Raw genomic sequence first — 26,346 nt, 5'->3', positions numbered from 1 at the left:
TGTGTCGGTGTATGTGCATGTCTATCTGTTTGTTTAGGTGTATGTGCATGTCTATCTGATTGTGTAGGTGTATGTCTATCTGTTTGTGTAGGTGTATGTCTATCTGTTTGTGTAGGTGTATGTCTATGTCTATCTGTTTGTGTAAGTGTATGTGCATATCTATCTGTTTGTGTAGGTGTATGTCTATGTCTATCTGTTTGTGTAGGTGTATGTCTATCTGTTTGTGTAGATGTATGTCTATCTGTTTGTGTAGATGTATGTCTATCTGTTTGTGTAGATGTATTTCTGTATATTTCTGGGTTTACTCCACTCACTTTAGGGGGAACATCCTGAGTGCCACATCCATGCCTGGGGTGTAGGATAGGAAGGCAGCCAGAGCTGTCTCCTCAAACAGGCCAAAGATCAGGATCTTGTTCCTAAGAGGAGAGTAGTGCAGAGGAGAGACATGAGAATAAATATAAGAAGGTGAGAGAGACTAATATACATAGAGACCAAGCATACTGTATATTAACGAACAGACGGACAGACAGACAGGAAACCAGATACAGAAACAGACAGGCAGACAGACTCACTTCATGCCCTGCTGGAAGACAGAGTTCCGCCTGGTCTTGCAGACAATGACATCAGCCCACTGTACCACCACGATACTGACGAAGAAGGCTGTGTGACACGTGAACTCCACGATCTTCCTCTGTTCATATGTCTACACACACACAGAGAGGAGAAAGGGTGTGAGACACAGTATTTGAATCATAGAATGAAATAGAACAATAGAATGGTCATTGGCATCCCGGCAATGTGACTAAAAGGACAGCCATCTTGGTCAGGGAATATTTATTTATAGAATCTGATCAAATATGGTGAAATAGTGTAAACAATGAATTTGCATATATACTTGTAATATACTGTATTGCTATATTTTGAATACTTATTTTGGCTCGGAATTGTAGCATGTACCTACCCATTGCTGGCCATAGCTGTCTTCCAGGTCGTTGCAAGCGCGGTCGTCCCAGTTGAGCCTGATACCCACAAGAATTGAGGGTAGGAAGCCATTCTCAGCCAAGATCACAAAGTAGGAGAAGAAGCCTCCCAGAGCCTGGATCATACCTTCACACACAGACATAGACACAAAGCGTTAACATATGTTCACTCCGGAAATGATGTTACCGGATCCCACAAGGAGAAGCCATTGACTGTCGTATAGACTTGTGAACTATAATCCACTAGCCATAGATGTATGATCGATAAGCATCGATGCACTCATCAGTCTGTCAGATTCTACAACAGGGTGGTAGAAGACTAATCAACCATACTGTCCATAGAGTAGTGCTCAAGGACTTCATGGGGAAGTATTGATCATTGATCTGGCTGTGGGCTATAATAACATGTCCAGCTACATATGCACTGTCTTTATGGCCCCAACCAGGTAGAGGAGCTAATGGGGACCCACCGATTTGCCCGTAGGCGATGCTGATGAGCCTCTCGTTCACCAGCTTGTCCCTGGTGGGGTTCCTGGGCTGACGCTTCATGATGTCACTCTCGGCTGCCTCATAGGCCAGGGAGATGGCGGGCACCTGGGGGAGGGGGTCACAGGTCACAGATGTGAGTTTGTATGAGAAACAAATATTTCACATTGTTGTATATTTGATTGATTGCTCCATTGTGAGATAGGGCATATCAAGTTTACGTGTGACATTATTTTCAACAATGCACAATTTCGTATTTTGTGTGTGTGTGTGTGTGTGTGTGTGTGTGTGTGTGTGTGTGTGTGTGTGTGTGTGTGTGTGTGTGTGTGTGTGTGTGTGTGTGTGTGTGTGTGTGTGTGTGTGTTATGTGTGTGTGCCTTACCATGTCAGTTCCCAGGTCGATACAGAGGATGGTGATGGTTCCCAGGGGTAGGGGGATGTTGACGATGATGAAGAGGAGGAAGGGTGTGATCTCAGGGATGTTACTGGTCAGGGTATATGCAATGGACTTCTTCAGGTTATCAAAGATCAGACGACCTGCAGGGAGACAGGAGGATACACACTGAACTCTGACCTCTGCAGAATTGAGCAAAGGTCACTCAAAGTTGGATCAGGGCCTGTACTTATTCATAAAGTGTCTCAGAGTAGGAGGGCTGATCTAGGATCAGGCCCCTCTTGTCCATGTGATCTTATCCACTAAAAAGTCAAAACTGATTTGAGATCAGCACCTACTCTGAGATGCTTTAAAAATACAGGCTCATATTACCCGTCCCTCTCATCTTCTCCTTTTCTGCCCTCTTTAACCTTTCTTCCACTTCTCCCTCTCACGCGCCCTTCTACTCTTTCCATCTATTCTCCTCTCTCGCCCCATTTCTCACCCTCTTCTACTCCAGTAACGATGGAGGCAAAGTTGTCGTCCAGCAGGATCATGTCAGCGGCCTGCTTGGACACGTCAGAGCCGGAGATTCCCATGGCAACGCCGATGTCAGCCTTCTTCAGTGCAGGAGAGTCGTTCACACCGTCACCTGTCACAGCCACGATGGCACCCTGGGAGGGACAGAAGAGTTAGTGTGTGTCCCAAATGGCACCCTATTTCCTTCATAGTGCACTTTAGTAGTGCTTTTGAGCATGGCCTATAGAAAGTCACTATCGTACCAAAACTAGGGGGAAGTGATGGGGTCAATTCCCTGTTCAATTCAATCCATTCATTTTTATATGCATTAATAAAATCTCAACAATCTCCCCGAACTGAAAATGGAATGAACCCCAACCTTGTTTCCAGACTTATATTAGTGTAGTCGTGGAAAGAAAGTTCACTTTTGTTGATCAGGTGATGGATTCAGGTAGTGTGTGTCTTTCTGTTTGTGTGTGTGTGTGTGTCTCACCAGTCGCTGGCAGCCCTCCACGATGATGAGTTTCTGCTGGGGGGAGGTCCTGGCGAACACAATCTCAGTGTGGTTCCTCAGGATGTCATCCATCTGATCCTGAGACAGTTCCTTCAGGTCTGTACCGTGGATCACACAAGCCTTGGCATCCCTGGAGACACACACACACATTAGAATAGCTAGCTTGGATCCACGGAGACAGGGCGAAAGTGAAATGAGAGTGAAAATGAATGAGAACAATGAATTAGCAGAACGGGATCCCGTGTGGTCTCACCGTCATTGTGAAATGGTGTGTGTGTGTGTGTGTGTGTGTGTGTGTGTGTGTGTGTGTGTGTGTGTGTGTGTGTGTGTGTGCGTGCGTGCGTGCGTGCGTGCGTGCGTGCGTGCGTGCGTGCGTGCGTGCGTGTGCTCGTGCGTCTCATGTTTCTCACCTGGGGTTGACCTGGCTGACGGGGATATTGAGGCGAGAGGCGATGTCCTCCACTGTCTCGTTGCCCTCGGAGATGATGCCCACGCCCTTAGCGATGGCCTTGGCAGTGATTGGATGATCACCTGTCACCATGATGACTTTGATGCCAGCCGAACGGCATTTGCCCACAGCGTCGGGCACAGCGGCACGGGGAGGGTCAATCATGGACATGAGGCCCACGAAGCACAGGCCCTCTGTGGTGAAGTTGACGTCGTCACAGTCGAAGGCAAAGCCCTTGGGGTACTGGTCTTCAGGCATTAGCAGGTGGCAGAAACCTGGGGAGTGACAGGAGGGGTTAGCTTGACTTACTCGTTCTACTCATCCTCTACTAAATCAGTCAATCCTTCAGCTCTCACTTCTATTCATCATTGGATACGGTACATTTGACCCATTCTCCAAGAACCAACATCCTGACCTTCTCTCCTTTCCTCCTCCTCTAGCCTCTTTCCCTCTGTCCCCCTCCCCTCCCTCTAACAACCCGCCCCACTCCTCTTATGTGTTCTGGAAGGCCCGTTTCTTTCTCTTCCTTCTTCTCATCCTTCCCTCCACATCTCTCTCTCACCCCCCCCCCTCCTTTCACTCTCCCTGTCTCACCGAGTACTCTCTCTCCCAGTCCTCCAAGCTCCATGTAGGCGTTCTGGAAGGATTCCTTCATCTCCTCGTCCATGGGCTGCTCCTTGCCCTGGATGATGATGGTGGTGCAGCGGTCCAGGATCCTCTCTGGGGCTCCCTTCATCACTAGCAGGTAACGGTTGTCATTGGGATCCTCTGTCTCGTGAACTGAAAGCTGTGGGGGTGGTTGAGGATGGAAGGGAGAGAGAGAGAAATAGGGGGGAAGAAGGGGGAGAGGTGAGATCGGACATGGTCACAGTGTTAGAAACCAATCCATTTGAGTGTTGTGTTTGTGCGTGTGTGTATGTACACATATGTGTGTTACGTACCTGGTACTTGTTGGTGGAGTTGAACGGGATCTCGGCCACCTTCTTGTTCTTCTCTCTTATTTGTTTGACAGAGCCACAGGACAGCTCGATACACTTGAGCAGGGCAGACTCGGATGCATCACCAGCGGTGTCCCTCTTCAGGATGGGCAGTTGGTCCTGGCCGGCTTTGAACACGGCGCGGTTGCAGAGAGCTGCGACGCGAGCCAGGGCAGCCCATGAGGCTGAGGTCTTGTCAAAGGAGGCACCTGGAGAGAGAGGTGGCGATTAGAGATGATAAAACAATATCAATTCCTAACCTGTAATTAAACTGTACTTGTCTGTGTAACTACCATGTGAATACATAGGTTATAGAACTACTTAAGAGGGATTCCTAAACTTAAACCTGTCTCTAAACGTGACTGTACCCAAACCAACCCAAACTCCAGCTCTACCACTAATTATAATACTAACACTAACACTAACACTAACACTAACACTAACTCTAACACTAACTCTAACACTAACTCTAACACTAACTCTAACACTAACTCTAACACTAACACTAACTCTAACACTAACTCTAACTCTAACTCTAACTCTAACACTAACTCTAACACTAACTCTAACTCTAACACTAACTCTAACTCTAACACTAACTCTAACACTAACTCTAACACTAACACTAACTCTAACACTAACACTAACACTAACACTAAGTCTAACACTAACTCTAAAACTAACTCTTACAGTGAGGGAAAAAAGTATTTGATCCCTTGCTGATTTTGTACGTTTGCCCACTGACAAAGAAATGATCAGTCTATAATTTTAATGGTAGGTTTATTTGAACAGTGAGAGACAGAATAACAACAACAAAATCCAGAAAAACGCATGTCAAAAATGTTATAAATTGATTTGCATTTTTATGAGGGAAATAAGTATTTGACCCCTCTGCAAAACATGACTTAGTACTTGGTGGCAAAACCCTTGTTGGCAATCACAGAGGTCAGACGTTCTTGTAGTTGGCCACCAGGTTTGCACACATCTCAGGAGGGATTTTGTCCCACTCCTCTTTGCAGATCTTCTCCAAGTCATTAAGGTTTCAAGGCTGACGTTTGGCAACTCGAACCTACAGCTGCCTCCACAGATTTTCTATGGGATTAAGGTCTGGAGACTGGCTAGGCCACTCCAGGACCTTAATGTGCTTCTTCTTGAGCCACTCCTTTGTTGCCTTGGCCGTGTGTTTTGGGTCATTGTCATGCTGGAATACCCATCCACGACCCATTTTCAATGCCCTGGCTGAGGGAAGGAGGTTCTCACCCAAGATTTGACGGTACATGGCCCCATCCATCGTCCCTTTGATGCGGTGAAGTTGTCCTGTCCCCTTAGCAGAAAAACACCCCCAAAGCATAATGTTTCCACCTCCATGTTTGACGGTGGGGATGGTGTTCTTGGGGTCATAGGCAGCATTCCCCCTCCTCCAAACACGGCGAGTTGAGTTGATGCCAAAGAGCTCCATTTTGGTCTCAGCTGATCACAACACTTTCACCCAGTTGTCCTCTGAATCATTCAGATGTTCATTGGCAAACTTCAGACGGGCATGTATATGTGCTTTCTTAAGCAGGGAGACCTTGCGGGCGCTGCAGGATTTCAGTCCTTCATGGCGTAGTGTGTTACCAATAGTTTTCTTGGTGACTATGAGAGTGTGCTCCTAATCTCAGATCGTTACCTGTATAAAAGACACCTGGGAGCCAGAAATCTTTCTGATTGAGAGGGGGTCAAATACTTATTTCCCTCATTAAAATGCAAATCAATTTATAACATTTTTGACATGCGTTTTTCTGGATTTTTGTTGTTGTTATTCTGTCTCTCACTGTTCAAATAAACCTACCATTAAAATTATAGACTGATCATTTCTTTGTCAGTGGGCAAACGTACAAAATCAGCAGGGGATCAAATACATTTTTTCCCTCACTCCAACCCAAACTCTAAAGGCTAGCGCACATCACACTGAATGTGGATCTAGCATTCGCCAGCCAATCTTTCAGTGCGCCAACATTTTTCACGTGGTTCTACATGTAAAATTGGTGTGCACTTGGTTCGCAAATTACATTCAGAGGTGCTAAGTGCTCTCGGCCAGAAAACGCTATTGGTGTGTCTGAGCCCCAAACTCTACCATTATATCTAACACCAACTCCAACCCTCCTGATCTCCTCTTACCAGACTGGTCCTCAGTGGTGTCGGCCTCGTGGATCTGGTTGTCGAACCACATGTGGGCCACGGTCATCCTGTTCTGGGTCAGGGTGCCAGTCTTGTCGGAGCAGATGGTGGAGGTGGAGCCTAGGGTCTCCACAGCTTCCAGATTCTTGACCAGGCAGTTCTTCTTCGCCATACGCTTGGCAGTCAGAGTCAGACACACCTACAGCACAGAGACAGGGGAAAGACAGGGGTTATCCAGGAACCAGAATGAAGGAGGGTACTAGTACCAACAAACTAGAAAGGTTACCTATTCTGGAGAAAATGTGTGTGCTTGCTTCAGCTGTCTAGTTGGTCTAGAGATCTATAATGTAGTTCTGGTAGAAGTTATAATTGGTCTGGATCTAGTCTTAATCAATGTGTAGTATGTCTATGTTAATTGTGTAGTTAGCTGTCTAGTTGGTCTAGTTGGTCTAGATCTACAGTCTCGTTGATCCAGAATGAATCTCATTTACAGTATGCAAATGTGACATTTCAAAAAATTCTAAAAACCTGTTTTTGCTTTGTCATTATGGGGTATTGTGTTTAGATTGATGAGGGGGGGGGAACATTTCATCCATTTTAGAATAAGGCTGTAACGTAACAAAATGTGGAAAAGGTCCAGGGGTCTGAATACTTCCGAATGCACTGTTTATAATACATGATATTTAGCAGATGACTCACAGCCATGAGTGCATAGATTTTACGTACGGGTGGTCCCGGGAATTGAACCCACAGGTATGAGGTTCAATAGAGATGGGATTCACAGAGAAACAGCAATAGAGAGGAAGGGTCAGACGGAGAGGGAGCCAGGGCCACTCACAGTGACAGTAGCCAGCAAGCCCTCGGGGACATTGGCCACAATGATGCCGATGAGGAAGATGACGGCCTCCAGCCAGGTGTATCCCAGGCAGACGGCCAGGATGAAGAAGGTGATGCCCAGGAACACGGCCACGCCTGTGATCAGGTGGATGAAGTGCTCAATTTCCTTGGCGATGGGGGTCTTGCCCGACTCTAGACCGGAGGTGAGAGTGGCGATACGGCCCATAACGGTACGGTCGCCGGTACACACCACGATGCCACGCGCCGTACCTGAGAGAGAGAGAGAGAGAGAGAGGGAGGGAGAGGGGGGAAATAGAGGGCATATATTCATTCAGGAAAAAAGAGAGGTTGAAATGAGAGAGGAGAAGTAAAAGTGGGAACTCTTGTATGCTTATGTGGGTAACTTCTGTGTCAACAGCAGCTCTATGGTATAATATTACGTTTGAATCAGCTTAGTTGAACCAGTCAAAAGCCTAGCAAGCCTTAGTGCTGCTGGGGTGCAGCATCCAATACTGCAGTAGGACCCTGCTGACTGAATATGGTAGGTCGAGTCTGACACGCAGGAATAGAGAAAAGAGGATAGGAGAATAGTCAGGGACAGAACAGCTGATGTGTCTGTCTGTTTGTCTGTGAGTTAGCAGTTTCTATTGTTACCTTCAACGCAGTTGGTAGAGAAGAAAGCAACATTGCGGGTCTCCAGGGGGTTGTCATGGGTACAGTCAGGTGACCTGCTCTGGGGTTCTGATTCGCCAGTCAGGGAGGAGTTATCCACCTATAGGAGAAGGACAAAACCCAGAAGGATAACATTTTTTAAGTAAAAATGTGTAGCTGTGTGAGTGTGTGTTATCTGAACTGTGTGTGCGTGTGTGTGATTGTGTGTGTGTGTATGGTACCTTGCAGCCGTGAGCAGAGACGACTCTGAGGTCGGCAGGGATCCTGTCTCCTCCCTTCACCTCCACCAGGTCTCCTGCCACCACCTCCTCAGCGTTGATCGTCATCTTCTCGCCTTCACGGATCACCAAGGCTTGCTACAGGGAGAACACAGAGGGAGGGTTAGATAGTCCAAGCACACGTTCATTTACACACACACACACACACACACACACACACACACACACACACACACACACACACACACACACACACACACACACACACACACACACACACACACACACACACACACACACACACACACACACACACACACACGTGTTTACCTGGGGCACCATGTTCTTGAAGGACTCCATGATTTTGGAGCTCTTGGCCTCCTGGAAGTAGGAGAAACAACCGGTGACCACGACGACTACAGAGAGCACGATACCCAGGTACAGCTGAGGGGAGAGAGAGAGAAAGACAGGAAATCCCATTGTTACACTGTGTACATTGCAGGTCAATGCATAACAGGAGTATTTAGCTTCAAACTGAACACAGACCACCGCAGTAATTGTCACTAGACTAGATGATCATGCAAAAACAGAAAGAAGGTGTCAATGACCAAGTACATTAGCCATTAGGTTGTATGTTAGAATTAAGGTTAGGGACTGGTGCTGCTGGCAGTGTGTGTGTGAGGTTTGGTAAACTGGGGTATGTGTGATTCAGCTGTGTGTGGCTCTAACTGTCCCTTATTCTGTGGCTGTGTTTACTTTTAGTGTTTGGGTGCATGTGTGTGCGTGTAGGTGTGCTTGTGGGTGACTCACATTGTCTCCTGCCGGCTCGTCCTCGGTGGCGGCCTGGATGGCGTAGGCCAGGAAACAAAGAATGGCGCCGGTCCACAGCAGGATGGAGAAGCCACCGAATAGCTGGCGACAGAACTTGATCCACTCGGGGGTGGTCGGGGGAGGAGTGAGGCAATTGGGACCGTCCCTGATCAGAAACTCAGCCGCCTTGGCGTTGGTCAGACCCTGGGTGGGGAGAGAGTGGGGTCGGCGTTAAACCTAGTACTGAGTGTGGTGAAATTAGGGGTAGCACCATAAAAATCCTATTATATCTAATATGTAATTATATTGGTAAAACTTTAAGCCTGCAGGTATAATGCTTTATGACTACTTATAAGCAAGTATGAGCCTTTAAAATATTTTCAACTGACTCAAAAAGGTTGTAACGTAGTAAGGATAATTATAAGATTATAATTGAGACTTTATAAGGGGTCATGCGAAGTCTTAGAACGCATTAAAACGTTGCTCAAACTGATCCCCTTCAAATACACCGACCGTGTGGCATGAGTGAATGTAAAATGGCAAAACACCACCATCTAGTGGCCTAGTAGCGGCTCTGTTAGTGACACAGCAGGACTCGGCGACCACTAGTATCTCCATGGAACGACAAAGATAGACCTCTATGGGACAGTACAGTAGGAGGAGTCACCTGGACAATGTCGGTGTTGAACTTCCTGCAGCACTCCTCTATGGACATCTTGTGTTCCGTCTGAAAGGTAGAGAGGGAGGGAGGGATAGAGCGAGAGACAGAGACAGATAGAGAGAGGGGGAGAGAGAGAGGAGGAGGAGAGAGAGATAGAGTGTATGTATGTGTATTTGTGTGGGAGAGAGAAACAGAGAAACATTGAGAATATGCCATAAATATCATAACAATGAATTTAAAACAAACTAGGAGAATTTTGACTTAATCATTATCATTCACTTTAAGGTCTCTCTCCAAACTATTTAGAGAGTGTGTGTTCCTGTTACACATTGACTCTTGGGGGGTACCCTGAAAGGATTCGATCAATATTCAAACTCTAACTTACGGAGAGGCATATGTTAGTATTTCAATAATAGTTATGGGGGTGCCCAGCGTGCCCCTTGAGCAGGGCAGTGGGTGTGTGTGCCACTGTGTGCCAGTCACTTACAATCGGTACTTCTTTCTTGAGTTCGTCCATATCCTTCCCCTTCTTGTTCTTCTTGCTGGGAGAAGATTTGCCATCTTTATCCTGGGAGGTAGCAACGCGGTAACTGTCCGACCGCCCATACTGGGCGGTGGGGGGGACAGTAAGAGAGGGGGGAAGGGATTAGGGGGGGGGGAATACTTTCACTATTATTTAAATAGAAACATGGTTAAAGCACCAGACACAACAGACGGGGAGAGGGACTTGATTATTTTCTCTGATACCCATTTGATCTTCACAGAGATCACAGACGGAAGGATCAAAAGACCGTCTGGCTTTACTGCAGTGTCTGTCTCATCTCGGGAACCCGCTATCACAGTTTGTATCCACTGGCCACCTGCTTCATTTGTCATTTATGTTAATTGTTACCAGAGACTACTGTATGTTCTCCACGCTCGCATGCACCGACGCACGTACGCGCACACAGAGACTAGCTGGTGGGGCACAGAGGCCCTGAAAGAGAAACACAGTGCAGATACAGTGCATTCTCTCAGTCTTCAAAACCTCTCTAATTATTAGATATATATTTTAAATGTAACCTTTATTTAACTAGGCAACTCAGTTAAGAACAAATTCTTATTTACAGTGACGGCCTACACCGGCCAAACCCGGACGACGCTGGGTTAATTGTGCGCCGCCCTACGGGACTCCCAATCACGGCCAGTTGTGATACAGCCTGGAATCGAACCAGAGTGTCTGTAGTGACACCTCTAGCACTGAGATGCGGTGCCTTAGACTGATGCGCCACTCGGGAGCCCCTAGATTAGATGAATATCTATTCAATTGAATTGGATACATCAATGTGACTGTGATGTGTTGAATATGAAACAGTTTGGCAGACACACACACACACAGACAGATGTCTCTCTTCTAGGGAGCACAAAGTGTTGCATTAGCTCAAGTTCCGATTTACACTAACTGATGCTCAAATCAAATCAATACAGAAGAGAGAGAGAGAGAGAGAGAGAGAGAGAGACAGAGAGACACAAAATGGCTTCCAGGAGGGTTCTAGTGGAAAAGCCGCTCATTGACACAGCTAACTCATCAAGGAAACTGACCTTGCTGCAGGATCAATACAATCAGTGATGTAATAAAGGACCAGAAGGGTTAAAGGACCACAGAGTCCAAAAGGCAATCTGTCTGTTTCTTACCACACCTATCACCCTTAATTAAGAACATGTAGCTCACATATTCTCATCCATTCTGACTATATGGTCACTTTTATTTGTTCTAGTGTAACCGATGTGAAATGGCTAGTTAGTTAGCGGTGGTGCGCGCTAATAGCGTTTCAATCGGTGACGTCACTCGCTCTGAGACTTGAAGTAGGGTTGCCCCTTGCGTTGCAAGGGCCGTGGCTTTTGTGGCGCGATGGGTAACGATGCTTCGTGGGGTGTCAGTTGTTGATGCGTGCAAGGGTCCCTGGTTCGAGCCCAGGTTGGGGCGAAGAGAGGGACAGAACCTACACTTTTACATTGATGCTTACCCGGATCGTTGGTTGGGCGGCGGAAGGGGGGGCGAGGGGGGTGAGTGTAACCGATGTGAAATGGCTAGTTAGTTAGCGGTGGTGCGCGCTAATAGCGTTTCAATCGGTGACGTCACTCGCTCTGAGACTTGAAGTAGGGTTGCCCCTTGCGTTGCAAGGGCCGCGGCTTTTGTGGCGCGATGGGTAACGATGCTTCGTGGGGTGTCAGTTGTTGATGTGTGCAAGGGTCCCCGGTTCGAGCCCAGGTTGGGGCGAAGAGAGGGACGGAACCTACACTGTTACACTAGCATCATCATCAAGTGACTGTATGGTCCAGTGTTCAAGGAAACACAGGGAAGCCCCCTGGTGGCTATTGTCAAGATGACATGCTCTAACAAGCTTGGTCTACTGCCTTGGTTTGACTGGGTTTCAACTGTGTTACTGCTTGGTTGGAACAAAAGCCTGCACCTACACTGGTCCTCTTTGGATATGGTTGACCCCTACCTGTTAATTTATTCTGAATAATAAAGGGAAAATACACATTCAAGTCAAGTTTTTATTTTTGCCCTGGTCCATCACAAACCAAATAAATAGCCTATACCGAGCTAAACACACATGACCTAATCTCCCACACCCTGATAAACACACTTGACTAAGTACAATGCCATGAATGGGTGAGTAAACTTGCCACTGAAAGTCCCAGTGCTTAACACGAGTTCAGTTGAGAAATGTCAGATGCATAGACTCTTCCACGTGTAAAAGAGACCAGTCTTAGTGGTTCATTGTGGTCAGAAAGGTTTGAGGAGGATTTATAGTGAACACTGCAGGTCTCCACTCTGCCCCTGATTTACAGAAGTAATACTGGAACACACTAGAGTCTCCCTTGAACACAAACTAACCCTGAAAAGATTGGTTCAAACATTCGCCCAAACACAACTCCCCACAAACAACACACAAGTTGACTACAAAATGTCCAAAATCAACCTTCCCACACACACACACACACACACACACACACACACACACACACACACACACACACACACACACACACACACACACACACACACACACACACACACACACACACACACACACACACACACACACACACACACACACACACACACACACACACACACACACGTGCGCATGTGGATGTCGTCAACCGAGAATGTGAGTGAACTCTCGCTGCAACAAGACCAGACAGGCCTAGAGAGCCGAACAGAGGAGAGACTGATAGAAGACTACTGTTACTCATGCCCTTTGAGATTGGCCTGCCTCCGTGTGTGTGTGTGTGTGTGTGTGTGTGTGTGTGTGTGTGTGTGTGTGTGTGTGTGTGTGTGTGTGTGTGTGTGTGTGTGTGTGTGTGTGTGTGTGTGTGTGTGTGTGTGTGTGTGTGTGTCCATCGCGCAGAGGTAGATGTTATAGATAAGCCAACAGGTCTGGGTTATGCACACAAGGTGTGGAGTTTCTAGCTAGGCAGGTTTTTCAATGGCTAACACTGAGTGGGCCATTGAAATGCATTTAGAGTGCATTGTTAGGTCTGACAGCACACCTGCTCATCACACACACACGCACGCACGCACACACACACACACACTTAGTGCTAATACAAACACATGAAGAGCGGAGACAGGTGAAACAGGCATTACAAGAGAGGGATGGACAGAGAGAGATTAATGAAACAAAGAGAAAGACAGTGATGGGGCAGAAAGAGAGACAGCAGTGGGAGGTGAGAGAGAGGGAGAGAAGAGCTCTTCTCTCACACCACTAATTAGATATTGACCACTATTCTTTGTCTGTTGACTCAGGCTGTGTATATCAGTGAGTGACAGCATGACTGGGATCCCACTCTAACAGATTGTTCTATAACACTGTAAAACAAACAACCCCACCTGCAGGGTCGCGACCTTACAACCTGCGGACCCAGAGAGTGGATGTTGGCCCCTTACCGTGTGTGTGTGTGTGGTAGGGGTGTTAACGTGCGTGCAGGCATGTGTGTGTGGGCTAATGCCACTCAATCTTTCATGACATGCATGGAACAACCCAAGCTTCTCCTTTTACCCACAACCCTCAAGCTGTGTGGCAAGATTTCTTCATTGCGGTTAGGAGGTCACGACTATCGCCTAGGTTACAAGCTAAAACATTTCGAGAGCGTGGTTTTGTTCCTCATTGTTCAATACAACCTGGTATATGTCATCTGTCTGTCTGTCTGTCTGTCTGTCTGTTGTCTGTCTGTCTGCATGCCTGTTTCTACCATTTGTTGTTGAGGGAAAATGTAATGCAAGGATGTTGTTTCAGAGAAGAAACAGAGACTGCAGGCTGAAATTACAACCACTAGCCCTCACACAGACGGACAAAGAAAGACAGGCGGACCTACTGACAGACACAAACCGGAGGAACTGGAGTCGGTGACTTACAAACAGACAGACACTACAGTACATATTATCGCATCTCCTCCGCACATTCTAATCTTTTCAAGTAGAAGACAGACTGTCTGGAACAACGAAGACAGGCACATTCACTTCGGAGTAGATTCCTAAAGCGACTAGTGTGCTAAACTACCAGAGGATAGTAGAACATCATTGGGTGTGTGTACACTATGTCTCAAAATAAACCAGCAAGAGTTCATCACGTTCTATTGATGTCATGCTGCTGTGGTTTGTCTGGTTCTAATGTTCTGTTCTGGTTTTGTCCCGTTTTCCCGGAGCTAAGCGCCTGGTTAGGAGGTCACATTACCATGGAGGTTGGCATGGTGACCGAGGCTTAGTGGTGGGCGGTGGCCTAGTACTGTAGGATCCCCCTGATCTGATCGCTCAGTTATAATTGATGCCTCGGTAACTGGACATTCGAGGAAATAGCCAACGCGTATGTGTGTGTGTGTGTGTGGTGTGTGTATCTTTATAAGAAAGAACGAGATACCTTCTTATATGCGCAAGCTGTAAGCCTGCCAACAGCTAGGCAGAGGTGAGTCATTGTCGAGGTGGCTACAGTCTGTCTGCGCAGCGAGAACACGCACTGCGGCAGACAGAGAGAGCGAGAGAGTGAGGGGGGGGGCAGATAATAATAGGAACAGAAAAGGGAAAGGGTATGAGAAGAGCGTGAGAAGGGAAAAATAGGAGACTAGGAGAGATATTAAAACAGACAATGGCCTATATGCAATGTTTTCTCAGTTATTAATCAGAAGATTTCGTTCTGAAGTGAAGTGAACATGGGGGCATGTTTCATATGTTGAACACTTCCACACTGTAGTGAACCACAGTAGCCAATACCAATCAACAGGAGCATGTCTGTCTGTCAGTCTGTCTGTCTAAGGCACACAGGCTTGGGCATGCCCCCTAACGGTGATGGACCTGCGTGGGCATGAGGCGTGGCATCCCAGCCTCTCCTGATATGCACGAGAGGTGAGGGGTTTCACAAGAGGCGGGATGAAGTTGCACTGTTTGGGTTTACGTTTTAGGGAACCTACAAAAGGGGAAATAGTAACTATTGCAGTAAAACAGTTTGACTGTGTGTGAAGCTTGAATTGACTAAGATGGTAGATAGATTTCTCCATACTACACACTTCCTGAAAGAAATTATTTTAACCTCATTACCTTGAGTGGTTCCCAAATGACACCCTATTCCCTATGTAGTGCAATACTTTAGACCCATACTTTTCCCAATGTAGTGCAGTACTTTTGATAGTGCACTATCTATGGAATAGGGTGCCATTGGAGACGACTCCTCACGAACTGTGCCCTGTGTGTGGTGAATAACAACACTTTATAAGTACATTTTACATTTTAGTCATTTAGCAGACGCTCTTATCCAGAGCGACTTACAAATTGGTGCATTCACCTATAATATCCAGTGGAACAACCACTTTACAATAGTGCATCTAAATCTTTATAAGTGACAGTATCTGTAACCATGGCTGTGCAACCCCCTTCTCCCAATATAGTTTGATTATCTCTTGTAAGCCTATCAGGCAAGCCATGACCCATGTGACACTACTAGTTGATAGGCTGCTGTGAAGGGATCCTAGCCAATGGGGAAGGTTTGGGGGCGGAGGGTAGTGATGATGACAGTTATATGTCCATTCAGTCCTGCTGTCAATAAATTGAGTTAATCTATTTATTGGTTTCTATTCGTTTGGATATGAGATGAAAATTCAACGAATTGAATGTGATTAGTTGATGTAAAAATCTGCATTTACAGGTTGTTTTATTAGATTTGGGATGGGATGGGGTCACAACAAATTCTTGGGGGTAAAAAAATGGCATCCCCAGAAATTCTGGTGGAAAAAATGTGATCCCCGCTGAAAGAGTTTGAATACCACTGCTCTAGGCCTTTATGTGAACTATATACTATATGGGAGTGTGTACAACATTGTTGGGGATAAACTGCATTGTTGGTTAGGGACTTGTAAGTAAGCATTTCACTGTAAGGTCTACATCTGTTGTATTCGGCGCATGTGACAAATACAATTTGATTTGATAGGAACATCTGGTTCCAACAGCCCTGGGGTAAAGGGCTAGGTAGCCACAGGGGGTATGGCCTAGGGGTAGGTTGTTGGTCTGCGTAGGTGGCAGGGCCTGGGTTGGGGGCTGGTCTGGGTAGGTGGCTGGGCCTGGGTAGGTGGCTGGGCCTGGGTAGGGGACTGGTCTGGGTAGGTGGCTGGTCTGGGTAGGTGGCTGGGCCTGGGTACGGGGCTGGTCTGGGTAGGTGGCTGGGCCTGGGTAGGGGGCTGGTCTGGGTAGGTGGCTGGGCCTGGGTAGGGGGCTTGTCTGGGTAGGTGGCTGGGCCTGGGTAGGGGGCTGGGCCTGGGTAGGGGTCTGGTCTGGGTAGGGGACTGATCTGGGTAGGTGGCTGGTCTGGGTAGGAGGCTGGTCTGGGTAGGTGGCTGGGCCTGGGTAGGTGGCTGGTCTGGGTAGGGGGCTGGTCTGGGTAGGTGGCTGGGCCTGGGTAGGGGGCTGGTCTGGGTAGGTGTGGGTCTGGGTAGGGGGTGGTCTGGGTAGGTGGCTGGTCTGGGTAGGAGGCTGGGCCTGGGTAGGGGGCTGGTCTGGGTAGGTGGCTGGTCTGGGTAGGGGGCTGGTCTGGGTAGGTGGCTGGGCCTGGGTAGGGGGCTGGTCTGGGTAGGTGGCTGGGCCTGGGTAGGGGGCTGGTCTGGGTAGGGGGCTGGTCTGGGTAGGTGGCTTGTCTGGGTAGATGGCTGGGCCTGGGTAGGGGGCTGGGCCTGGGTAGGGGGCTGGTCTGGGTAGGTGGCTGGTCTGGGTAGGGGGCTGGTCTGGGTAGGGGGCTGGTCTGGGTAGGTGGCTTGTCTGGGTAGATGGCTGGGCCTGGGTAGGGGGCTGGTCTGGGTAGGGGGCTGGGTCTGGGGGCTCATGCTAGTAGGATTAGCTAGACTGATTGCTCTTGTCTTGATTAGCCTACTATATTGTACACCAAATACAGTAACTCTCCCTAGCTAACTTCCAGTAGAGAGTTTCTTCTCCATATTAAAGAGTGATAATGAAATGGGGAATCGGTGCATTAAGACCTATAGGAAAATCAAATCAAATGTTATTGGTCACATGCACATATTTAGCAGATGTTATTGCGGGTGTAGAAAAATGCTTGTGTTCCTAGCTCCAACAGTGCAGTAATATCTAACAATTCACAACAATACACACAAATCTATAAGTAAAAGGATGGAATTAGATTGAGCAATGTCGGAGTGGCATTGACTAGAATACAGTAGAATAAAATACAGTATATACATATGAGATGAGTAAAGCAGTATGTAAACATTATTTCAACATTTTTAACGTGACTAATGTTCCGTTATCAGTGGCCAGGGATTCCAAGTCTATGTATATAGGGCAGCAGCCTCTAAGGTGCATATCTAAAAATGGTTTCATATCAAGACACGTCTTGGTTGTCAAATATTTGGGTTTGCTTTTTGTCACAATGACAGTTACTTTAATTTCTGGATTCTCAACTTCTTCTCAAATGGTAATTATCTTAATTGAATAAATATATAAACAGTAGTGGAAAACGTACCCAATTGGAATGTAGTGAAGTTAAAGCAAAAGTTGTCAAAAATATAAATACACTGAACAAAAATATAAACGCAACATGTAAAGTGTTGGTCCCATGTTTCATGAGCTGAAATAAAAGATCCCAGAAATGTTCCATACGCACAAAAAATGTATTTCTCTCAACTTTTGTGCACAAATTTGTTTACATCCCTGTTAGTGAGCATTTCTCCTTTGCCAAGATAACCCTTCCACCTGACAGCAGTGGCATTTCAAGAAGCTGATTAAATGGCATGATCGTTACACAGGTGCACCTTGTGACAGTTTTGCCACACAACACAATGCCACAGATGTCTCAAGTTTTGAGGGAGTGTGCAATTGGCATGCTGACTGCAGGAATGTCCACCAGAGCTGTTGCCAGAGAATGTAATGTTTATTTCTCTTCCAACGTTGTTTCTGAGAATTTAGCAGTACCTCCAACCGGCCTCACAACTGCAGACAATGTGTGACCCTGCCAGCCTAGGACCTCTACATCCGGCTTCTTCACCTGCGGGATCGTCTGAGACCAGCCACCCGCACAGCTGATGAAACTGAAGTGTATCTGTCTATAATAAAGCCTTTTTGTAAGGAAAAACTCATTCTGATTGGCTGGCTCACTAGGGGGATGGCCGGCTCCCAAGTGGGTGGGCCTATACCCCCCCCCAGTCCCACCCATGGCTGCGCTCCTGCCAGTCATGTGAAATCCATAGATTAGGGCCTAATTTATTTATTTCACTTGACTGATTTCCTTATATGAACTGTAACTCAGTAAAATTTTTGAAATTGTTGCATGTTACATTTATATTTTTGTTCAGTAAAGTACAGATACCCCAAAAAACAACTTAAGTAGTACTTCAAAGTATTTTTACTTTACACATTTTTACTTTACACCACTGTATATAAATAAAGTTATATTAAATTCAATTCAATTGTTTTGATGTTCAGAGGTATGGAATTCCAGCCAGACCCTGAGGTCATGACCTCTGCTTATAGCAGAAATTATACACTGTGTATCTATGTGCATGTGAACACACACACACACACACACCAAATGTTTTGTATCCTAATTTAGCTCTCATTGACAAATCATTTGTGTTTCCTTCTAAAAAAAAAACAGCAAAACCAAAACAAAATCCCATCTAATGGCATTACCCCACCTGTCCTCCCCTACCCTCATCCCTTCATCCTTCCCCCATGCCCATCTGTCCATCCCCTGATCTGTTCATCCTGGCAGGCAGCTGTGCTCCAGTTTAGATTCTGCATGTGTCCTTGTCTCTCAGTGTGTATACCATTTGTGAGTGTATATCAGTGTTTTCTTTAGGAAAATGTGGCGCACTTGAATGGCGAATGGGAAGCGCGCTTCAATTTTCCAGTTGAGAAATAAAAATAGGAGTAATTTTTAATCGTGGCCATCAAAACTGTTTAACATGCAATTGCATTTCGAATTGTTATAAAAGCACACGTTTCACTCCAGAAACAATGAATGAGCTGTTTGAGAATCTGTAACAGCAGCTCTCGCACTGTCTGACAGATTTTTTCGCTCATAGGCTCTGTATCTGTATGTTGTGCGCGTGAGATAAACGACTAACGAAAATACACGCGGCAATTTAATTCCATGAAATTATGCAAATTAACCTATAGACTAGTAAGCATGACTGGTCAAATGCATTTACATCGACTGGTATTTCCATCGATGCAAAGACTATAAAAGCATTATCGGCCAAAAGTCGGCTAACGGAAACCCTGGTGTACGTGTGTGTGTGTGTGTGTGTGTGTGTGTGTGTGTGTGTGTGTGTGTGTGTGTGTGTGTGTGTGTGTGTGTGTGTGTGTGTGTGTGTGTGTGTGTGTGTGTGTGTGTGTGTTCGCTCCTCAGTGAGAATAGCATTGTCTAGATTGGTATCGTAAATCTTGAGTGTTTAGTGGCCCTTGTAGGGACAATGGTAGATTCTCTCTTTCTCCTATGAGGGGTTCCCTGAGGATATTCTGTGTTAATGCAGATGATTTAGGTGACAGAGAATACATAGCAACTCCTGCTCTGTGTACTGTCTTGTCTTCTGGCCTCTGAAGTACTGTGCTACCTGTGACACGGTCTGTGAAAGGAAACGTCATTTGGGCAGAATTGAAATAAATAAATACATTTAAGCATTTCTGTATATTTTCAAATGAGACAAATTCAATTGACGTAGTTGATAATGAAAGGGGGAAGAAAACATACGCGCGCACACACAAACACACACACACAAACAAGCTTGGGAGTACACTCTGAATTAGTAATGACTGTGTTGGCAGGGAACCCAACTCTCCTCTGTCTCTCACTCTGCAAACCCCCACTTAACATTTCCCGAACATTGCAGCAACGCTAACCAATCAGGCTGCCCTATGTTGCATTACAATTGATCAAATGTTTATGTTATTTGATTAACTTATGACCTTAGTAAGGAACTCAGTCTGCTTTGAAGGGTAAGGGAGTCATCAAAACTCAAATAAACCATAATTCCAAATTTCCCCAAAAGTCCCCAAATACTTACACAATACCCTATTACCCTGCCGTATCACCCTACCCTTAAAGTAGGTCCTTCTAGCTAAGCTAGAAGACTAACATTCATACCATGTCCTTCCAAATGACTCTTTAAGGACAAAACCCTCATGAATATCCCACTAGTATATTGATTATTGACTATTAGTAGGATGCCCAGGGCGGCTCGGTGGACATACAGTGCACTGCGTAAACCCCCCAGACTCAGCAGCAGGACACGAATGACTGCAGATGCAGTTAGGACAGGAGTGAGCTAGCTACTCTGCACCAAACTCTGGGTTGGGCCACAGCTATATCTACACTCTTAGAAAAAAAGGAGCTATCTAGAACCTAAAGGGGTTCTTTGGCTGTCCCCATAGGAGAATCCTCTGAAGAACCTTTTTTGGTTCCAGGTAGAACCCTTTTGGGTTCCATGTAGTACCCTTTCCACAAAGGGTTCAACATGGAACTCGAAACGGTTCTACCTGAAACGAAAAATGGTTCTACATGGAAACAAAAAAGGGTTCTCCTATGGGGACAGTCGAATAACCCTTTTGGGACCATTTTTTTCTAAGAGTGCACCTTGTCCCATCATGACCAAGCAAGCCTTACCTAAATACCTACACCTTTACCCTTTCTATACCCATCCTGTACACCTGGCCAGTCTAAGGAAATTGCCAAGCGTACAGCTCTCTACCTCTGCCACTGCAATGATTTATCTCCACACCACCTACACCAACATGCCCTTCCTTTAAACTGTATATCACTTCCCTTTCTTCCCTTCAATGAGAGAGGTGATGGGGGATATCAGGGAGTGCTCCCCCCCATGCTCCTCAGCCCCTGTCCAGTGAGCTCTCCCTGATATCCCCCATCACCGCTCTCTGTATCCCATAGGGATGAATACCTATACCTGCCCCTGTCCTGTCATCCCATCTACCTCCTGTCTCTGTGGTAACCAATCCCTAAGAGCAGAGGCAAGCAGGGGAAACAGGAGCCATGGCAATGTGAGCTCAGGTCATTATCCCACAACAGGATACAGCCCTCCCCCCTCTCTCTCTACACCTCCTTCGCCCTGCACCCACCCTCCCTCTGTCCTCCCCCTCCTTTTCTCTATGGCTCATGTGTCTGAAGGTGAAATGGGTGCAGCCATCTTCACTTGCTCGCCTCTCCCATTTCTATTTCTCACTCGTTCGCTCTTCCCCCCCCTCTCTCTCAGCATCATTAGGTTACCCCATCACTGACTGTACCAGAGCAACTATACACACAATCGCCACATCAGCAACCTCAATTACTCACAATTGGTGTGACAAATGAAATAGGCTGTCTGTCTGTCTGTCTTCAGGACCTCTGACACTTCGCCTCACTGTTTGCTTGCTTCCTTACATCGCTTGCTTCCTTACATCCCTTGCTAAAACATCCCTTTCTGCGTGACTCCACGAGTCCGCCAATCACAGCTTTTTAAAGGGAATTTCCACTCGACAGGCACCGCCCACATTTTGACGCGGCAGCCTGCGGCCTTGGGGGCAGGCAGTGTCAAGCGCCAGATCGACTTCGCAGAATGTCTTGTATGTTGTCAAATAATCATAGGGGTGAGATTGGTTAAGGTAAAGAACACATGCCTTCCAATTATTTGAAAATGTAATTATTATCAGAGGTCACACACATATTTTATTTGCGCGCCGGATGAGGACCCCCCCCCCACCCCCTGTCTCATTTACACATAGGCTACACTGGCTGATCTAACTTCACCACGGAAGTGGTTCGTGCGTAAGCACTTTTTTGCACTCCATCCCATTTGACGCAGTGCCTGTTGCTACGGATGATTCTCGCATCCTCATGAATAGCCTATCACCAACGACTGGTTCATTTCTCACCGCTCCACAGTAGACTTCGACCGGGAGAAATGCCTCCAAGGCCCACCCAGGTCATAGATGGAGATGATATCATTCGTGCCTGTTCTGCCGGTGTCTGTTCGTTAACCGTGGGCGATCCAGCTTCATCCGCCACTGGGATTTTGTGGCATCATGTCATCAAATTAATTCAACGCCCAGAACCGAGTCGGGGATTACATCTTAAACTCTCATATACGCAAGATAAATGACGAGGCAGAAATTGCGCAACAGTCCACACCGACAGTCAGCAGCATCACCTCGAAATGTTCCTACAGAACTATTCATAGTCAAATTATTATTGGCTTTACAAAACAGTGAACATATTGGTGTTATTGTGGTGTTATTTCAATCGATACCTTTATTGAGACGTGATCTTTTTTTTAAATCTCATCCGGCGCCGGGCCGCATCCCCCATTTGACGCAGTGAGGGAGTCAGAACTTCGTGTGCGTTCTATTCACTTACAAATCCAGTCCCAAATGTATCATCACCCAGCATTCACAGGACATCTTTTTAACCTATCGTGTGCGTTCACTGTCAACGGTTATCGCGTCCCTGTTGTCACAAATGAAAGGGGGGGAAAGTTGGTGAAGCGCTTATTCGTGGTAACCGCATTATGACGCACCGAGGCTTCAGTGCGCTCAGGCATCGCATACCATACCGACATACGCAATGTCCTCGGTAGACTAGGGTAGGTGTTCCTATGTCACACTAGCTGTCTATCGTCAAATGTTGCGAAGAAGTAGTTACCTGCACTATCGCAGATTTAAAGAAGTAGACAATTGGGTCGCGATGATGCGAGGATAATTTACATGGGCAATAGGGGGGGAGGGGATACTGTAATCATGCGCCCATTCGAATACACAGCCACACATTCTAAAATCATCAAATACAGGCTAATAATAACGGCAGGTGAATAACAGAACATTGTGTCTCATTGAAATCCCTCAGTGACATGCCAAATGAAGCCTATGCGCAGTGGTCTCTCTCGCTCGCTCTCTCTCTCGCTCCCGCTCTCTCTCTGACGAGAGCCGGCTGTCAGAATAAACCGATTACCATGGCAAGGGTATAGTCAAAGTGTCAAGATATGCCTTATATAGCCCATAGCCTATATTAATGCATATGGCAAACCCCTGAATGAGACCAATCAATCATATTTGATCACTAACTTGTTCGTTCCATAGTGTATGAAAAACAAAAGAAACAGCAGAAAATTTCAGTAAATGACATTCAATTATTCCATCAGCAGATTGTGACCAATTAATTGTCAAATTTAAACCTTACAACTGCAGTAGAAATCACAGAGAGCTGTTTTGTGCCTGCTCTAGCCTACTTGTCACATCAATTTGTCGCAGTCTATGAGACCGTAGACTATATAGCCTAAAAAAAATCCGCATTGGATTCAATGTCACTCAAATATTTCCAGAGGAGAAAAAACATGACACTGCAGTATGGTGCCCTTCCCCGTCAGCATCTGGGGTTTTAAACAGTTTTCAAGGCATTTTATAACTTTCATGCATCATAAGGCAGTTATAAAGTTGGTAGACGCCGGGCTTACCCCCATGTTGGCGCAGTCAGGCTTCTCTCCTCAGGTGATGCAAAGCTTGAGAGGTGTCAGCCCCTCAGGTGGAATTATATCAAAATGGTATTGCCTTTTAAAAAGGTAAGAAAGATTTGTATTCAGTTATTCAGGTAAACACGAAAGAAAGCGACAAAGACGTCAGTCAAGCAAATTTCTATAAATGGGTTAATTGATGAAATAAACAGATTGTGTCTCTAACCTCCAAAAGGTTATAGTATTTTCCCCCTCCACCTAAACGTCTTTCAAATGAAATGTTGCGGTCTCAAGCAGAGCATCACGCGAGGATGCGGGTCCTTCTCTTGCTCTCTGATAGTTGCGGTAAAAGACCGGTGAAACTAAGAAGCCGCACTGCTCTGGTTTTTTTAGGATTTGATCTCCCTCCGCGGCTCTGTTGGCTGCCGCAGTACTTCCTTCTCTACACACTACCACTCCGCCTATGGAAGAAGCGCCGGTGGGTGTGAGTGATCGCAGCGCCCCATTCTAGCAAAGCTGATAAACCATGGACCTCGTAAACCCGCCCAATGACCACTGAATTGGCCAATAGAAATTCCGAGCAACTATTTGATGACAGGCGATCTAGCCAATCGTCACAAGTACGTAACACTGGCCAATAGAAGGCCTAATCTGCCCCTCCTTCTTTACTGCAGAATTCCAAGGCCGTTAGCCATCAGCATCCTGAGCCCCTAGGCCGAAATGTTGTGTAAATGGACGTACAAGGTTAGATACTATTGTCGTGGTTGTCTTGTATTCATGTAACTTATTTATGTTTTATAATTTGATGGCATTGTGTGCTGTATGTGATAATCACCCCTGTCTTTCTGGTCGTGTTGGTCACTGTGAACTTCAATGCCTCCCCTAGGCCTGCAATTACATAGCAGACGATGGAGAGAATAGGCTACACTGGTAGAAGATAATAGACCTAGGTCCTATAATTAAGATGTCACAGAGTGCTTATACAGAAACCCAGCCTAAAACCCCAAAGACCAAGCAATGCTGATGTAGATAAACAGTGGCTAGAAAAAACTCCCTAGAAAGGCAGGAACCAGGGAAGAAACCTAGAGAGGAACCAGGCCAGTCCTCTTCTGGCTGTGCCGGGTAAGACGACAGATGTGGAGTTCAAAACCTAACAACTGTCAAAGTTAGAGTGAGAGATTATCAGTGGTGTTCAACTGCAGCTGGGTTAAGCGCACCACTATCTGCATGTCTGTTACAGACGTTGTATGTATGCTTATCAGGCAGACTACACCCATGTATCTACGTCTTCTTGTTGAAGTACAAAAACATTCTCTCTCTCTCTCTCTCTTTCTCTCTCTCAGGGAAAGAGTGAGACAAATAGACAGAGGTGTGGCACTATGAAGTACGCAGTATGAAGTTGCTAGAAATGGAGAGAGAGAGAGAGAGAGAGAGAGAGAGAGAGTGAAAGAGAGAGGCCATGGGAAAGGAGAGAGACAGAGAGGAACTGACAGACAGAAAGAGACAGCTGGCCTACGTGTAGAAGTGAGTGAGTTGCCATTGCAGGTCACGGATTTTCCGTGTGTTGTTTTAACCCTAAATGTATTAAAGTGGAGAATGAACGCTGCAGTACACTGGCTGCACGCAGCCTCACGGCTGATTTGCAAGGGAAAGCACAGAGTCATGGTTCACCTTCCAAGTGAGATGCATCGCACTGCTGCCTCCACTGCCCCTCACAAGATGTCCGAAAGGATGACCAGAGAGAAAAATAACCACAAGAAATTAAGGTTTGACAAGGGTTAAATGAAGGTTATACGTCTTAACAAGGTGGTTTCCCAATTCATTCTCACTGATCTTTAGATGAGGGAAGCACTTGACATGACACAGGCCCAATGTCAGATTAACTACCAGTGGAATAACCTATGTAGCTATGCCATTTCAGAATGCAATGTACTGTATGTCCTTGTGGTGATACTGCCTTCAGTGCCTTGACTAGCTCTGCTATTGAGGCAATAAAATATCCCCGTGATTTCCACAGATCAGGCTGAAATGAGGGAAAGGGAAAGGGGATACCTAGTCAGTTGCACAACTGAATGCGTTCAACCAAAATGTGTCTTCCGATTTGAACCCAACCCCTCTGAATCAGGGGGAGCGGTGGTGCACATAGATGACATGAAATAGACCTTCTGTCAGTGTAGAGCAATGTAGTCTCACGTTGTTTATTATTACCTTATTACCTCAGTTACTGTCTCTGTTTCAAATGATTAAAATAAATAAATAATCATTATTATTATTATCAAAGTAATTGTATATCTTTCTCTATGAAAGCACTTTTGCTCCCCAGGTAGTGTAATGTAGGCATGGTAAGAGATGTACAGTGCATTACAATTCCATACAGCAATATAGCACTGTGTCATCGCATGTATGGCTACTAATAAAGTTATTCAAGCTCCTTTCAAACAAAATGGCTGACAGCAGTATCCTTCTTTAACCTCTGCCATCCTGCTTCCGTGTCTCTCATTCCTCCCACTCTCTCGACCCTGCAGTAGAGGGAGTAGGAAGAGGAGGGGGAAAATCCCCAAATTCTCAGTCTCCATAGCAACAGTAGTCAGGTGACCTTGTCTCCGACTCATACTGCTGAGTCAGAGAAATTGAAGGCTTGAACAAGATGGAGAACAGAATATAGTGAGACAGAGAGAGAGAGAGAGAGAGAGAGATTAAATGGA

The 26,346-nt window shown here is 46.2% G+C and overlaps 1 protein-coding gene and 1 long non-coding RNA gene across 3 annotated transcripts in view; one reads left to right on the top strand and one right to left on the bottom strand.

Annotated features, from left to right (window-relative positions):
• The window catches only part of LOC106583316 (sodium/potassium-transporting ATPase subunit alpha-3), a 26,094-nt gene extending 1,927 nt beyond the window's left edge, over nt 1-24,167 (bottom strand). The window contains exons 1-20 of one of the 2 annotated variants that reach the window (XM_014167371.2): nt 23,868-24,167; nt 23,645-23,738; nt 10,143-10,262; nt 9,662-9,721; nt 8,995-9,198; nt 8,515-8,628; nt 8,188-8,322; nt 7,949-8,066; nt 7,296-7,564; nt 6,458-6,656; nt 4,262-4,506; nt 3,915-4,107; nt 3,283-3,595; nt 2,852-3,002; nt 2,345-2,513; nt 1,849-2,003; nt 1,451-1,574; nt 962-1,107; nt 573-703; nt 315-416 (exon numbers count right to left, since the gene is read on the bottom strand). In XM_014167371.2, coding sequence (XP_014022846.1) covers nt 315-416; nt 573-703; nt 962-1,107; nt 1,451-1,574; nt 1,849-2,003; nt 2,345-2,513; nt 2,852-3,002; nt 3,283-3,595; nt 3,915-4,107; nt 4,262-4,506; nt 6,458-6,656; nt 7,296-7,564; nt 7,949-8,066; nt 8,188-8,322; nt 8,515-8,628; nt 8,995-9,198; nt 9,662-9,721; nt 10,143-10,262; nt 23,645-23,650 — 2,954 coding nt within the window. In that variant the 5' untranslated portion in view covers nt 23,651-23,738; nt 23,868-24,167. The remainder of the gene's footprint in view (nt 1-314; nt 417-572; nt 704-961; nt 1,108-1,450; nt 1,575-1,848; nt 2,004-2,344; nt 2,514-2,851; nt 3,003-3,282; nt 3,596-3,914; nt 4,108-4,261; nt 4,507-6,457; nt 6,657-7,295; nt 7,565-7,948; nt 8,067-8,187; nt 8,323-8,514; nt 8,629-8,994; nt 9,199-9,661; nt 9,722-10,142; nt 10,263-23,644; nt 23,739-23,867) is intronic. The other variant, XM_014167378.2, reaches the window with a different exon arrangement.
• On the top strand, nt 22,711-26,346 carry LOC123729523 (uncharacterized). The gene is made up of 3 exons (XR_006761164.1): nt 22,711-22,777; nt 24,316-24,385; nt 24,985-26,346. It is a non-coding gene; the product is annotated as an uncharacterized lncRNA (long non-coding RNA).

This window comes from Salmo salar, chromosome ssa02 (assembly GCF_905237065.1).
Source record: "Salmo salar chromosome ssa02, Ssal_v3.1, whole genome shotgun sequence".
NCBI lineage: Eukaryota > Metazoa > Chordata > Actinopteri > Salmoniformes > Salmonidae > Salmo > Salmo salar.
The sequence above is the reverse complement of the archived record's forward strand: the minus strand, read 5'-3'. Positions and strand labels throughout refer to the sequence as shown.